Source organism: Ammospiza nelsoni, chromosome 23 (genome assembly GCF_027579445.1).
Source record: "Ammospiza nelsoni isolate bAmmNel1 chromosome 23, bAmmNel1.pri, whole genome shotgun sequence".
In the NCBI taxonomy this organism is placed as follows: domain Eukaryota; kingdom Metazoa; phylum Chordata; class Aves; order Passeriformes; family Passerellidae; genus Ammospiza; species Ammospiza nelsoni.
The window spans coordinates 767,871-781,455 of NC_080655.1; the positions used below are offsets into that span (position 1 = coordinate 767,871).

The 13,585-nt window shown below is 56.3% G+C and overlaps 1 protein-coding gene across 2 annotated transcripts; it reads left to right on the forward strand.

The window, feature by feature from the left end:
- The first annotated feature begins 7,056 nt into the window (after positions 1 to 7,056).
- On the forward strand, positions 7,057 to 11,875 carry GUCA1A (guanylate cyclase activator 1A). Of its 2 annotated transcripts, XM_059488035.1 has the most exons (5): positions 7,057 to 7,254; positions 9,235 to 9,384; positions 9,878 to 9,968; positions 10,201 to 10,309; positions 11,854 to 11,875. In XM_059488035.1, the coding sequence occupies exons 1-5, from the start codon at positions 7,057 to 7,059 to the stop codon at positions 11,873 to 11,875; spliced, it is 570 nt and encodes a 189-aa protein (XP_059344018.1). The 2 variants fall into 2 exon arrangements, with proteins under 2 accessions (XP_059344018.1, XP_059344017.1); XM_059488034.1 differs by lacking the exon at positions 11,854 to 11,875 and having other exon boundaries at positions 10,201 to 10,361.
- The last annotated feature ends 1,710 nt before the right edge of the window (positions 11,876 to 13,585 follow it).

Consider the following 13,585-nt stretch of genomic DNA (forward strand, 5'->3'; position numbering starts at 1 on the left):
AGATACGAGGCAGCACTTAAATAAAGTGAATTATGAATGGGAAACGGGGCGGGAAAAGGAGAATTAAAATGTCAAATTCAATTCCGTGGCCGTGGCAGAGGAGCTGGGACACTTTAAGGGATTTTCGGGGATTTCAGCGGGGCTGCGGCTCCGGGCGCTGCTCGGGTGCCTCTCCCTGGCTGGGGCCGCTCCCTGCGCCAGCCCTGCAATTACTGCCGTGTCCTGACAGTTATCTTAAATGGTGTTTGTGAGAGGAAACGCCGCTGCAGACACACACACAGACAGACAGACAGACAGAGGGGGAGCTGCCCTGGCACTGCAGTGGGCTGGGGGAAAGGGGATTGTCCTGCATGTGGGGAAAGAGAGGGATGGGATAATGGGATAATGGGATAATGGGATGGGATGGGATGGAAACTGGGAAACAGCAGCCACTGCATTGCCAGAGGAGCCCAGGCCCATCTCAGCACCCCTGGAGCTGCAGAGCAAAACTCCCCCCTTGTGCAGGATCCCTGCTGCAGCAGAGCCACAGCTGGCACCGTGTGGAAATTCCCGGCTGGAATCCCCATTCAGAACCTCTCTGGTGACAATGCTGTTGGAAACACGCTGGCTGCACATTCTGGTGCTGGTCTGGTGTCAGGAGCTGGTAATGGCACCGTGCACGCCTGGGGCTGCAGAACTGGGTACAATTTCTGCAGCTGTGCAGCCAGCTTCCTTGGACAGTGAATCAGGAATGTTTGCTTGTGGTTTTGACCAGCCAGAAAGCAGATTGCTAACAGCTGAAGCTGATAAAAGTACACAAAGAAGATGATGCTGCTACTGAAGAAACCCATCCTGTCAGCTGGAAACCAGAAATTATCAAGCGAAAGTGATTTTAGTGCAGCAACGTATTACTTCTGTAATCTTGTTTTGGCTTTCCTGAGAGCATTCAGTCACATTTTGTTCTGCCTAGAACACCAGAGCAAGAAGCCAGCTATTTCAACATATAATAAATTTTATTTCTCTTTAGGAGGAAAAACAAAAAAAAAAAAAAAGGAACAGAGCTGCAGCGGCCAAGCCAATAAAATCCTGTGGAATGAGAGAGCCTGGGCTCGTGCATGAAGGTGTCCCACAAAATCTCATTATTACAGCAAGGAGACTTCAAAGGGGTGGGAGCAGCAGGGGTGACTCAGCTGCTCCTGTCACTGCTGGGTGCTCCAGGGCCCGGGGTGCCACATCCCCACATCCCCACATCCCCACACCCCCACATCCCTGCATCCCCACATCCCTGCATCCCCACACCCCCACATCCCTGCATCCCCACATCCCCACATCCCCACATCCCCACATCCCCACACCCCCACATCCCTGCATCCCCACATCCCCACATCCCCACATCCCCACATCCCCACATCCCCACATCCCCACACCCCCACATCTCCACATCCCCACATCCCCACACCCCCACATCCCCACACCCCCACATCCCCACACCCCCACATCCCCACATCCCCACATCTCCACATCCCCACACCCCCACATCCCAGCCCTGCTCCTGCCCCACATGCCAGCCCTGCCTCGCCCTGGGTGGTGAGCACAGGCACACATCGCCCTCAGCGCACGCAGGGATCCCGAGGTGAATTTATCACCCCACAGAGCACAGGCTGCCGCACAGCCCTGCCAGGGCTCCGGTGCACGTTCCCATCTGTGCGTTCACATCAAAGATGTTTGGTTTCACCTTCCAGCTCCAGACCTCCCCTCAGAGGGGCAGCAGCACGGGCAGCAGGCTGGGCACGGTGGCTTCTGTGAAATGCAGCTGCAGAGGCGCAGGAGGTGCCGGGCTGGGTGCCGGGGCTGTTTCTGAGCAAGCACAACTGTCACTGCTGTGTGTGATCGGGGCCACACAGCAAAGGGACTGGGCTGAGCTGGGCTGGGCGCGGAGCTCAGGAAAGCACTTGGAAGATCTCCAGCAGATTTTATGGCAGAGAAAGCGCCGTGTGAGCAGTGGTGTGATGTAACACAGCGCACTGTGAGGCTGCCTTTGATCCCAACACAGTAAACACCCAGAACTATCTGCTTTCGCATCAGGGGAGCAGCTGCACCCTCACATGTGGAAGGTTCCTGCTGCACTCGCGGGTGTCAGAGGGGTGTGTGCAGCGAGGGCTGGACCCGGAGGAGGAAGGGCTGTGAGGAGAATCCCTCAGGTGAGCCTGCAGAACAGCAAACAGGGATAGAGGAGCAGGACAGGGGGCAGGGGCCCGTGCTGCAGCTGGGGTGGCAGTGCCAGCAGTGTCCTGCAGAGCCCCAGCTGCACCAGGGCTGTAAATCCTTAAACCCTGTCCCCACGTGCTCCCCTGTGTGCACCCCTGTGACACCCCGGGGTCACCACGGCCCTGAGGTCACAATGCCCTGGGAGCCCTGAGAGCCACCCTGCAGTGCTGGCCCTGCCTCTGCCCCAGGCAGCGCCCTGCCCTCCTGACAGCGCCGCCCAGGTGGGTGTCCCAGCTCACAGCTCACAGCAGGGCACTGTGCCACCCTGTCCCCTTCCTGCGGGCTGCAGCTCCTTGTCTGCAGGTGACCAGGTCACGGTGATGTCAGTGGGAGGCTCCATCCCGTTTCTGCAAACACACCTGCTGCTTGGATGGCCCTGGATGGCTGTGGATGGCTGTGGAGGGCTGTGGAGGGCTCTGGGCTCTGGGATGGCTGTGGATGGCTGTGGATGGCTGTGGAGGGCTGTGGATGGCTGTGGAGGGCTCTGGAGGGCTGTGGATGGCTGTGGAGGGCTCTGGAGGGCTCTGGGCTCTGGGATGGCTCTGGCATGGGCAGCCCTGCCAGCCAGGCTCTGGCAGCTGCCCAGGAGCTCCTCGCCAGGGAGGTTTCCCTCTGAACCCTTCCTGCTTCCGCAGCCTTTCCCTGGGACCCTCCGGGGGATTTGCTGTGACCGCCAGCAGCACTTTGGGAGGGATTAGGGATCTCTCTACGTAGGAACAACGGGTGCAATAGGATTAGTGGGACTCTCCATTGAGGCACGGAGCCATAAATAGCACCTGGACCTTAAGCTGGTGCTTCCCCTCCGAGGCAGGGATCACCAGGCAGGTGCCTCCACCCGGGCAGGAGGAGCCTCTGAGCTTCCCCCAGAGCTCCAGGGGCTGCAGAGGAGGAGCAGGAACCTGGGGCAGGGGCAGAGCCAGAGCTCAGAGCTCAGCACTGAGTGACTGCAGAGCCCTGCTCATCCCTAGGCACCTGCATGACTTAGCAATGGGGCTGCCAGGGCAGCTGCAGCCTCCCCTCCATGCCCAAACTGGTGACTGAGTGCTCCTGCTGGGTGGGTGCACAGGCACAGCACAGTCCTGTGTGTGCCTGGCTCCTCCAAAGGGCAAGGGGGCAGGAGCTGCCAGCACTCACCTCTGTGAAAGCAGCAGATCTGAACAATCCAAGGCCAGAACACGGGGGCACAAACTTCACTGGGATGGCTGTGGTGGTATAAAATCTGCTTTTCAGCAGTCAAAATCCCATTACTTTATCCCCTGGGGGGAAATGGACTGAGGTTTCCTCGTGGCAGCAGCTGTGGAATAACCTCTGTGAGCTGTGTCCAGCCTTCCAGGCACCTGCCCTGGAGAAATGAGAGACAGAAAGAGGTGGTGAACCTGCAGGGAGCTGGTGATTCCCCTCAGAGGCTCTAAGGACATTTCCAAACAATTTGCAGGCATTCCCCTTCTTAATAGATTTAGGAGCCGGGGAACAGAAATAGCACCAAGCACGTCACGGAAAGTAGGAAACCTCTTTACAGGGTTAAAAATAAGCAAAGAGCAGAGCATTTATTTAGGACAGGGTGGCTAATTGCTGAGGGAAGAGCCAGTTTCCATTCGCACGGAGGTGTCGTCAATGAAAAGATAACTGAGTCATGCTTAGGTAACAGCAGCAGAAACGTGTCTGCAGCCCAGCACGGCCCTGCAGCAGCCGTGGGTCACCCCTGTGTGTCCTGGGGGTCACACCCAGCCCTGTGGGTCACAGCTCACCCCTGTGTGTCCTGGGGCTCACACCCCTGTGTGTCCTGGGGGTCACACCCAGCCCTGTAGGTCACAGCTCACCCCTGTGTGTCCTGGGGCTCACACCCCTCCTCCGCCAAGGGCTCTTGCAGATGCCCAGGGCTCTTTCCCTGCTCCTTGTGCCCTGGGTGGGCAGGCATCCCTCACATTTTTGGGGTAAAACCCGAGTGGAGATGGACTGAGAGCAATGCCCAGAGCAGGAGGGGGCTCAGGGAGCTGTGGGGTCCCTGCAGAGGCACCCAGAGCTGCTGCCCCAAAGGACAGTGCCAGTTCTGCCATCGCTGCTACGTCCTCTTGGCTCAGATTGTGTCGAACCCTTTTCGAGGCAGGTTTGCCACGGCTGTGGCTGCTGCCATCACCAGCACCGTGTGTTGCTGGATTTTTCAGTGTTCTAACTGAGAGCCAAGAGACAATCAAGTCCTTTGTGTCTCACCGCTCCTATTCTCTCAGCATTTGTTTCAAGTCTCTTCCATATTTCCAGAGCATCACTTGGGTTTAAAGTCCCTTTCTCTTTAAGCAGCACCAGCTCAGATTTTACATGTGCAAACCCCTCAGCACCCACGGTGCCTGCCTGCCCTGCTGGGGATGCTGAGCCCGGGGGCAATTCACATTTCCCTGCATCTGTTCCTCCACAGGTGGCTGGAACAGCAGCAGCCCCTGGCAGAGCCCACCAAGGAGAGCCCAGGGGATGGAGGAGGCCAGGGCAGAGCCGGGGGTCCCCCGGGCGCCCCCCAGGCCCAGGCACCGGCCGCCCCCCGGCGCCCCCCCGGGCTCCCACCTGGTGCCCGTGGTCGTGCACACCGGGGGCCGCCCCCTCAGCTCCTTCCACTTCGTGTTCTACCAGCGGGCCTGGCCCAACTCGCTGGCCCCGTTCTGCACGGCGCAGAAACCCTTCTGCGGCTTCCGCTTCCAGGAGGGCACCGCGCACGGCCGGGCACGGCTCGGGGTGCCCAGCACCGACATCCGCAAGTGGCGAGCCTGCCACGGCCCCAAGCCATAGCTGGGGGGCAACAGAGTGTCCCTCGGGGCAATAAAGGCTGGGACAGCATGGGGGGACAGTGTGCCATGGTGGGACAGTGTGACACGGTGTGACAGCACGGGGTGACAGTGCCATGGAGCCTGCCACGGCCCCAAGCCATAGCTGGGGGGCAACATAGTGTCCCTCGGGGCAATAAAGGCTGGGACAGCACGGGGGGACAGTGTGCCATGGTGTGAGAGCCACAGGGTGACAGTGTGCCATGGTGTGACAGTGTGCCATGGTGTGAGAGCCACAGGGTGACAGTGTGCCATGGTGTGACAGTGTGCCATGGTGTGAGAGCCACAGGGTGACAGTGTGCCATGGTGTGACAGTGTGCCATGGTGTGAGAGCCACAGGGTGACAGTGTGCCATGGTGTGACAGTGTGCCATGGTGTGAGAGCCATGGGCACCATGTGTGTCCCATCAGTGTGACACCCACAGGCACCGTGTCCCCTGAGTATGAGCAGCATCCCATCGCTGTGAGTGCCACGGGCACCGTGTCCCAGCAGTGTGACAGCCTCGGGCAGGGCAGCTGGGCTGGGTGGGGAGGCTGTGCCGCTGCTCCCCAGGGAAATATGCAGCGTGCAGTTTGCTCTGCAGCCCTGCCCAGCCCGTCCTGTCCCTTCCTGCTGCCCGGGTGCCACAGCACAGGGCACTGCCAGCCCACCCAGCCCAGCTCACCTGGCTCAGCACGGCCTGGGCTGGGCTCGGGGCTCCTCTGCAGCCTCACCTGCTCAACAGGGCCACTACAGAATTAGCACATCCAATTAGCGTCCCTCAGCTTAATTCCTTTTCCGTGAGTGGTTTTTGATTGTGTAATGCTGCTTTTTTTAGCAGAGTTATTCCTAATTTACTGAGGTGCAGAAGCAATACCGGCCTCTGTTACTTGTTAGATAACTGCAGTTATATATTAAATGTGTGTTATGGATAAACTTTGTGGGACACCCTGGGCTCACACCTTTCACTTCCAGCCCAGGATCTGGCCCGTGGTGCTGTCTGAGATTTTATTCCTGAGTATTTCTCAGAATGCGGTGTGCTGAAGTGAAAACAACATTGGATTTGCTTGTTTTACATGGAGAATTTTTCATGGCGATCCATCACAAGTGAAAATTGAAGCTGCATTTAACTGCACTGAGTTTGTAGTGCAGCAGCCAGGACACACTGCTGGGGTGAGCAGGGTGTGGGACAATTTTGAGGAAAAACCACTCAATTAACAGGACCAAGACTGGACGCAGGACCCCTGGAGCTGGGGGGAGAGGGCCCTTCCCCTTCCTGCTGTCTGCAATTAAAGCAGACTTAAACCTGTACCATTCAAGGCAATTACATTTCTATATTTGTCTCCTCAGACCAAATTCACCCTCCTGCTGTCTCCTCAGGAGCTGAGGTGGCTCTTTGGCTCTTGCCCCTGCCTGGGTTCCAGCTCTGGAACCCTCTGGAACCCTCTGGCAGAGTGAGGGGAAGGGACAGCAAAAAGCACAAACAGCACAGAGGATCCAGAGTGGTTTTTTCTCTCATTTTTCCCACTCTGGTTCTGGTCCAAAAGTTGTTGCTCATGTGATGCCAGCCCCCCTTGCCACAAAGATAAATGAAGTGGATTAAGAGATTAGCTCATCACAGAGAAAATTCCACCCTCCTAATCTCCTGCTGGGCCTGTAATCTGCAAGACTTCCCCCATTTTACCTTTTTCTATTTTAACCTGAACTCTTAATGCCTGGCAGGAGCCCACCGCCCCTGCAGCCTCATTGGCTGGGGAGGGATTTGCTGGGTGCTTAAATGCCACCTTCCCTCCAAGGAGGGCTCTGTGCTTTTGGGTTTGCCGGCAAGAGGAGCCTCCTGTGTCCATCCCTGCTGGGATCTGTACAGCACCAGGGATTTCCTGATGCCCTGACCCTGCGCTGCTGGGGACGTCTGGGCTTCGGAGGCAAGAAGCAGAATTGTGAGATATTTTTATTTTCCCTAAATCTCACAAACCCTCCGCCTTTGGCCGCAAAGGGCCCAGCAGCCGGTGTGGAGATGGGGAACATGGATGGGAAAACCGTGGAGGAGCTGAGCACCACCGAGTGCCACCAGTGGTACAAGAAGTTCATGACAGAGTGTCCTTCTGGCCAGCTCACCCTCTACGAGTTCAAACAGTTTTTTGGCCTGAAAAACCTGAGTCCGGCAGCGAACAAATACGTTGAGCAAATGTTTGAGACGTTTGACTTTAATAAGGTAAATATTGTCCTTCCCACTGGGCCGTGCAGGGCTGGGCTGGCTGGGAGGGAGGGAGGGAGCAGAACCTGCTCTGGGTATGTGCAGCCTGGTTCACCGCAGCCTCATAAAGTGTGGAATCGGTTCTGGGACATGAGAAATGCCAGCAGGAGCCCTCACCCACTGCCTGCCCTGCAGGGACACACAGGCTTCTCCCAGAACTGACATTTTCCTTCTGAAACAGGGGGGCTCTATCTGGCAGCCTTTGATCCCTTTAAAATGAAGTGCCCTTTAATCCCTAAACACTGAATGTTGTGACAGTGGCTGTGAGGACAAGGGCTGCATTCAGTGAGTCCCCAGCACGGGCTGGGGCTGCTGGTGCTCTGGGAAACTGGAAACTGTGAATGGATTGCACTGGGAGGGATTTTATTCCATGGGAGAACGAGCTTGGAATCCCTGGGGAGAGGCTTTGGGATTGGGGAATGGAATTCCAGAGCAGGGATTTGGGAATGGAATTCCAGAGCATTGGGATTTTTGGGAATACAGTTCCAGAGCTGATATTTGGGAATGCAGTCCCGGAGCAGGGATTTGGGAATGCAATCCCAGAGCAGATATTTGGGAATGCAGTCCCAGAGCATTGGGATTTGGGGATGCAGTTCCAGAGCAGATTTTTGGGGAGCAGTCCATGAGCAGATTTTTGGGGAGCAGGTCAATGCTGTGTCTCCGACAGCAAACTGCATCCTCCTCTGCTTGCAAATGACCTGAAATTGCACCTCCTGTGAGGTGAGGAATCTATTTTATGGCAACCCAAAGGGCTTAGTGGCATTAATCCCATTGACAAAAATGCAAATCAGGCCCTAAACCCTTCAGGTGTTTGGTTGGTGCCTTGACCTTTCCCTTGCTCACTGCTGTTTGAATGCATGCCTGAAAGGGGAATTGATGCACAGGAAATCCTGCTGGGAAGGGGCTTAGCAGTTATTTGTCCCTAATCTGGCTGCTGCAGCCCTGGGATCAAGCAGATGATCTCTGCAAGGTCCTGGCCCCGGGGCAGTGCCTCTGTTCACTGACAAACCCTGGATTATGCTCTCTACTGGGAATCATGGAATCACTGAGGGTGGAAAGGGCCCTGGGATCCCTGAGCCCGGGTGCCACTGCGGGTTCACATGAACGTGTCCCCAGTGCCACAGGAGCCCTCGCAGGGAAGAGCCACAAGCCACAGCAGGGCAATGGATCCTTTCAAACACTGGGAAGGCTCTGGGGTGGGCAGGAGGCATTTTAACACCCCCCTGGGAGCTGTGAGCGTCACAGGCTCGTCTGGGGGCACTTTGGTGGCTACGGGCTCGGGGCAGCAGCTCTGCAGTGCTGCCACCATCCTGGCCCCAGCTGGGCACCCGAACCATGGCACCAGCTGGGGTGGGCAAACACCCGGCAGGAAAGTCAAAGATAAAAGTGTTTGTGCTCCAAACGTGGAGCGGGCACAGCAATGGCACAGGGACAGAGGAACCCCAGCCTGAGATGTCACAGCGTGCTGGGGTCACCCCTGAGTCTGCTCCTCTCCTGGGAATGGGACCCCAGGCAGGAGAAAGGAGCTGAGGGTGTGTGCAGGCAGAATGGGGCTGGGGGATTTATCAGGGCCCATCTGCATAAACCTCTGTGACCTCTGAATCCCCTGCTTTGGGCTGGTAATTAATGCCTGGCGTGTTAATTCCCTGAGCCAGGCCAGCCCTGTCCCTGAGCCACATCCACCAGCCAGTCCCAACCCTAACGGTGCAAGGCTGGGCTTGGTGACATGGGAGCCTCTGCCAGCCTTTATGATTCTGTAATTCCATCATTGTACAGCATTTCTGTACAAGGCAGAACCTTGGCTTTCACCACTGCACTCCACAAGCCCCTGCTCTCAGGCTGGAGGTGAAGTTCCAGGGGGAACTTCAGAAGCAACCAAAATAATCCTTTATTGCCTGACTCTGCTTTTAATCTCAGCTTCTAACCTTCTGCCTGTAGGATGGCTACATTGATTTCATGGAGTATGTGGCAGCCCTGAGCCTGGTGCTGAAGGGCAAGGTGGACCAGAAGCTCAGGTGGTATTTCAAGCTCTATGATGTGGATGGCAACGGCTGCATCGACCGGGCTGAGCTGCTGAACATCATCAAAGTGAGTGGGAACAGCCCCTCCATCCCTGCCCAGATGGGCCCTGGGTGCAGGGGGGCTGCAGCAGGAACTTCCAGCCATGAATGCCACGGTCAGCTGCAGAGCTGCCCAAAGCTGCTGCTGTGCTGTGCCAGCTGTGCCAGCTGTGCCAGCTGTGCCTCCAGCACCCCTGTCCTGTCCTTGCCTGACCCTGGGCATTGAAACCGGGGCTGAGATAAGCGCCTCAATTTAATCTGAGGGTTCTCAGAGGTGAATGGCTCCTGGCTTATCCCAGCATGCCCAGTAAATCTTGTGAAGCATTGGTGGCCTTTTTGGGTGACTTTAATCTCCAGCCTTTCAGACAAGACTCACTCCTTTCCAAGCCTAACTGCCTGAAAACAAGTTTAGCCCTGAAAAAGTGTTTGGACTTTTGTGCTGGTGATTTGGCCACTTGTTCTGATGGACACCCACACCCCTGCAGAGCTCTCAGTAACTCCTGTGCCCTCGTTCCCCCCAGGCCATTCGCTCCATCAACCGCTGCAACGAGAAGATGACGGCAGAGGAGTTCACAGACATGGTGTTCAACAAAATCGACATCAATGGAGATGGTGAGGCCCCTCCTGGGCACTGCCCTCCCTTCCCTGAGCCCCAGAACACCAGGGTGGGAGGGCTGGCAGAGGGTGGCTCCCTGTGCAGGCTGAGCCCCCCGTGCGCCCTGGCTTTGTGCTGGGCTTTGGGGCACAGTGAGGGTGCTGGGCCCCCACTGCAGGCTCTGTGCCAGTCCTGGGGTGCAGGGAGCTGCAGGGAGCTGTGGGTTTAACAGAGCTCTGTGCCCTGCAGGCGAGCTGTCCCTGGAGGAGTTCATGGAGGGCGTGCAGAAGGACGAGATGCTGCTGGACATCCTGACGCGCAGCCTGGACCTGACCCACATCGTGAGGCTGATCCAGAACGACGGCAAGAACCCCCACGAGGCCGGGCAGGACGCCCAGGCTGCCCAGTAGCTCCCTGGGCTGTGCCTTGGCCTGCCCTGGCACTGCCACTGATCAGCTGTGCCTGCACTCCCTGCTGACAGAACTGTCCCCTGGGCACGGGCACCGGGGGGACACCCCTGGGTACCAGAGGAGAGGGGTGCAGAGCTAAATAACTCAATGTCCATCCCACACGGAGCTGGGATGGCTCTGGACACTGCTGAGCTCAGAGAGGGGACAGCCAGTGCTGCACGAGGCTGTGCAGGGTAAGAACTCACTGAGAACACCCCAAAATATCCACTGAGGCCAGAGGGGACAGCCAGTGCTGCACGAGGCTGTGCAGGGTAAGAACTCACTGAGAACACCCCAAAACTGCCACTGAGGCCGTGGCCAGCACGCCCCAGTGGGGTCCAACCAGGACTTGGCCCCGTGAAAGGGGTCCTGGAAAAGCAGATCCAAACCTTCCCCTTCCATTTGAATTTCCAGAGCAAGCAATCTCCTGTTCTGGTCGCTCCTTCCTTCACTCATTATTATTTGGTCAGCAGTGAGCAGTGATAATGTGAGTTACAACATGTGTGAGCTAGCACAAGGGGAGGGGTGAATGCAGTGGCTTTTCTTTGTTTAAAAGCACTAAAAACATGGAATGGTGCCTTTTTCTAACAACCCCCTGGACTGTAAGGAAATGTTTCTCCCTGAAGGATCTGCAAGGAAGGAAGGAAGGAAGGAAGGAAGTGCTTCCAGACGAGCAGGACCATTTTCCTGACCATTTTTCCTGTGTGTCCTTTTCACTGGACAGAGTTTTACCTGGAAGCTTTTGTACTTCCAGTCCTATGGTGAGCTAATAAAGATGTTTTACAATATTATTTCAGGTTGTGCCTCTCCTCTCTTGCAATCAACCCTCCTGTTTCCAGCAGGACAGATTTAGTGGCTCACACAAGCACAGGAAGAGCTGCTCTGGGGTTGTTCTGGGGCTCACAAACCACAGCACCCTGGGCAGGAGCCCTTGATGGCCAGCCTGTCCACTCTCAGCCCTGCAGGAGGGAGCGGCTTCAACCCCTCATTAGAGTGGACTGAGCTGTTACTCACAGTGTAATGTCAGATCCTAGAGCAATACATCAGGATAATGTCAGATCCTAGTGCAATACAGCAGTGTAATGTCAGATCCTAGAGCAATACAGCAGTGTAATGTCAGATCCTAGAGCAATACATCAGGATAATGTCAGATCCTAGAGCAATACAGCAGTGTAATGTCAGATCCTAGTGCAATACATCAGGATAATGTCAGATCCTAGTGCAATACAGCAGTGTAATGTCAGATCCTAGTGCAATACAGCAGTGTAACTCTCCTTCTTGCAGCACAACCAACTCCCCCACAGGTGACCAGCACCAAACCCAGAGCCCTTTGGCCTTGGCACAGCACGGGAAGGGAGCTGAGCTCAGCGTGGGCTTTGTGAGCACCTCCCTGGCACAGACAGCATCAGCTCTGCCAGAGCTTTCCTGAGCTCCCCTCGGTGCCCAGGGGCAGCGGGAAGCAGCCAGATCTCTAGTTAGAAAGCCAAAGTAGTTCTAAAAGGGCTGTCCCTGTCCCATCTCACCCCTGTCCCCATCCCATCCCTGTCCCCATCTCTGTGCCATGCCATGCCATTATCCCATTCCTATCCCATCCCATCGATCCCATCCCATTATCCCATTCCCATTCCCACTATCCCGTTCCCACTATCCCATATTCCCGTTCCCACTATCCCGTTCCCGTTCCCACTATCCCGTTCCCACTATCCCGTTCCCACTATCCCATATTCCCGTTATCCCACTATCCCATATTCCCGTTCCCACTATCCCGTTCCCATTATCCCGTTCCCGTTCCCACTATCCCGTTCCCACTATCCCGTTCCCATTATCCCATATTCCCGTTCCCACTATCCCGTTCCCACTATCCCGTTCCCGTTCCCACTATCCTGTTCCCATATTCCCGTTCCCACTATCCTGTTCCCATTATCCCGTTCCCGTTCCCACTATCCCGTTCCCATTATCCCGTTCCCGTTCCCACTATCCTGTTCCCATATTCCCGTTCCCACTATCCCGTTCCCACTATCCCGTTCCCGTTCCCACTATCCCGTTCCCACTATCCCGTTCCCGTTCCCACTATCCCGTTCCCACTATCCCGTTCCCGTTCCTACTATCCCGTTCCCATTATCCTGTTCCCGTTCCCACTATCCCGTTCCCATTATCCCGTTCCCACTATCCCGTTCCCATTATCCCGTTCCCGTTCCCACTATCCCGTTCCCACTATCCCGTTCCCGTTCCCACTATCCCGTTCCCACTATCCCGTTCCCATTATCCCGTTCCCGTTCCCACTATCCCGTTCCCACTATCCCGTTCCCGTTCCCACTATCCCGTTCCCGTCCCGGTTTTTCCCCCCCCCGTTCCCGCCGTGTCCCGTCCCGCAGCGCCCCCTGCCGGCCCCGCCGGGAGCAGCGGGAACGCGCCGGGACCGAGACCCCGAACCCGAGAGAATCCCCCAAAAACCGAGAGAAACCCCCAAAAACAGCCCCGGAACCCCCCAAAACAGCCCCGGGAACCCCCAAAACAGCCCCGGGAACCCCCAAAACTGCCCCGGGACCCCGAACCCAACAGAACCCCCAAAACAGCCTCGGGACCCCAAACCCAAGGGACCCCCCAAACTTGAGACACCTTCTAAGGTTCTGAGCTGAGTTTAACTTTGAAGAAATGAAAGAAGAGAAAGGGAGGACGGAAAGGAAAGGAAAGGAAAGGAAAGGAAAGGAAAGGAAAGGAAAGGAAAGGAAAGGAAAGGAAAGGAAAGGAAAGGAAAGGAAAGGAAAGGAAAGGAAAGGAAAGGAAAGGAAAGGAAAGGAAAGGAAAGGAAAGGAAAGGAAAGGAAAGGAAAGGAAAGGAAAGGAAAGGAAAGGAAAGGAAAGGAGGAACGGCAGACAGGAAGGGAAGAAAGGAAGGAAGGAAAATAAAGGAGGAAAGAGAGGAAAAGAATGAAAGGGAGGAAAGAAAGGAAAGGGAGGAAAAGAAGGAAAGGGAGGAAAGAAAGGAAAGGAATTTTGCCATGGCACAGCTGGGCACAGGTGCTGTAACAAAACAGCTGTAAGGGACCACAGGCACTGCCTGCAGTGACCGGCACGGGGCTCAGGAGGTCACTCTGGCCTCGCTCAGGACATTTCCGAAGGGAACCTGCCCCAGACGCTCCGGGAATGACCTGGGCACAAACCCGAGCCCGAGAGCCGCCCCTG

Bases quoted from the DNA above. Each gene is read 5' to 3' on its own strand.
- GUCA1A (XM_059488034.1), top strand. From the start codon at position 7,057: ATGGGGAACATGGATGGGAAAACCGTGGAGGAGCTGAGCACCACCGAG. The intron at 7,255-9,234 runs GTAAATATTGTC...TTCTGCCTGTAG, and splicing joins AGACGTTTGACTTTAATAAG to GATGGCTACATTGATTTCAT. The intron at 9,385-9,877 runs GTGAGTGGGAAC...CGTTCCCCCCAG, and splicing joins AGCTGCTGAACATCATCAAA to GCCATTCGCTCCATCAACCG.